The 1,543-nt window shown below is 66.4% G+C and overlaps 1 protein-coding gene across 1 annotated transcript in view; it reads right to left on the bottom strand.

Annotated features, from left to right (window-relative positions):
* Positions 1 to 1,543, bottom strand: part of LOC112961783 (class I histocompatibility antigen, F10 alpha chain-like) — a 24,060-nt gene that overhangs the window by 1,130 nt on the left and 21,387 nt on the right. Inside the window, exons 3-7 of the mRNA XM_026057318.1 lie at positions 1,251 to 1,538; positions 813 to 1,085; positions 628 to 729; positions 437 to 469; positions 50 to 82 (exon numbers count right to left, since the gene is read on the bottom strand). Coding sequence (XP_025913103.1) covers positions 50 to 82; positions 437 to 469; positions 628 to 729; positions 813 to 1,085; positions 1,251 to 1,538 — 729 coding nt within the window. The remainder of the gene's footprint in view (positions 1 to 49; positions 83 to 436; positions 470 to 627; positions 730 to 812; positions 1,086 to 1,250; positions 1,539 to 1,543) is intronic.

A 1,543-nucleotide genomic window follows, 5' to 3' on the forward strand; every position in this document is an offset into this window, starting at 1 on the left:
AGGGCACCAGGCCAGGGCCCCCTGCTCCCCTCCCAGCACAAGCCCTTACCTGTTCCGGAGCTGCTGGATCCCCCATCGTGGGCTGCAAGAGAGGAGCAGCAGTGAGTCCCGGCCCTGCGCTAAGGGGACCATGGGCCCCGCGCTGTCTGTGGGGACAGCCGGGCCGCGGCAGAGTCCCCCGGCCAGGACCCAGCCCTGGAGACGCCTTACGGCCGCCAGGAGCAAAGGGCACCGCCCGAGCACCTCAGCCTCCAGCGGCAGGACAGGAACCCTTCACTGGCCCCGTGGAGGGGGGAAAAGCTGCAGGCTTGGGAGAGGGGCAACAAGGGCAGTTGGGGCCCGGGAAACGCCAGCCCCACGGCCACTAGAAACCAGAGACCGAAGCCCGCCCCGCTGCTGTGCCCCACCTGGCATGCAGCCGCCCCCTGGCACTCACCTGTGGCTGGCTTGTACCCCTTCTCCCTCATTCCTGCAGGAAGAAAGAGGCATCAGCCAAAGCAGCAGCTCGCACCCGGGATCTGCTCTGCCCACGGGGGCCCCGCCTCACGCCCCCTTCTCCTCCTGGCCACCAGCAGCCCCTCGAGGCCCGGCCTTCCTCCCTCCAGTGCACCAGCCCCAGTGCTTTACCCGATCTGCTCTTCCAGAACACAAAGCCGGCAATCGCCGCAATGACGACGAGCGCAGCGATGACAACCCCGATGACGATGGGCAGCAGGTTGCTCTCCGGCTCTGGAAGAGAGTGGGGCCATGAGCAGGGGCATGGAGCTGCCCCCCCAGATGGCACTCCGCGAGCTCCGGGTGCCCACGCTCACCCCAGGAGAAGAGGCCGGGCTCTGGCAGGCTGGCGTGCTCCACGCGGCACTGGTACTCGTCCTTCTCCGCTGCGAGCGCTTCGATGCTGGCCCAGGCGTGGTAGGTGCCATCGCTGTTGGGCACGGTGCTGCCCCACTTGGTCTCCTGGGCTTGGACGTGGCCCTTTCTCAGCCAGTTGATGGCGATGGAGCGTGGGTAGAAGCCATGAGCCCGGCACGACAAGGTCAGGAGCCCATGGCTCTCCTTCCCTGACACTCGCACAGCGGGGCGCTCTGGGGAGGTGGCGTGAGGCAGGGAGGCAGGTCAGGCAGCTCACGCCCAACCCCGCACACATGCACCTGACCCGCTCCCAGCTCGGGCAGCGCCCTCCGTCACCCTGGCCCAGCGTCAAGCCCGGGGCCCATCCCCGTCTCCGGGGGTGCCCGCCTTGCCCTCACCTCTCCTCTCCAGCCTGGCCTTCCCATACTCCACGAATTTTCGCAGCTCCTCAATGCAGGTGTTCTCCAGGTAGTGCTTCCATCTCTCAGGCTCACCTGCAGCCTCCCTGTCCCTCTTGATGATTTCTGCCCCAGCATCCGCCGCGGTGAATGTCAGCATGTCCTTGTCCAAGGTGAGGAAGTCCCTCCCATCGTAGGCATCCTGATAAAACCCCTGGATCCCCCCATCCTCCAGCAGGTCACAGCCGTACATGGCCTGCACCGTGTGATACCCTGAGACACAAGCAGGGAGA

The sequence above is a fragment of the Apteryx rowi genome, unplaced genomic scaffold (assembly GCF_003343035.1).
Source record: "Apteryx rowi isolate R43461 unplaced genomic scaffold, aptRow1 scaffold_1380, whole genome shotgun sequence".
Lineage (NCBI taxonomy): Eukaryota > Metazoa > Chordata > Aves > Apterygiformes > Apterygidae > Apteryx > Apteryx rowi.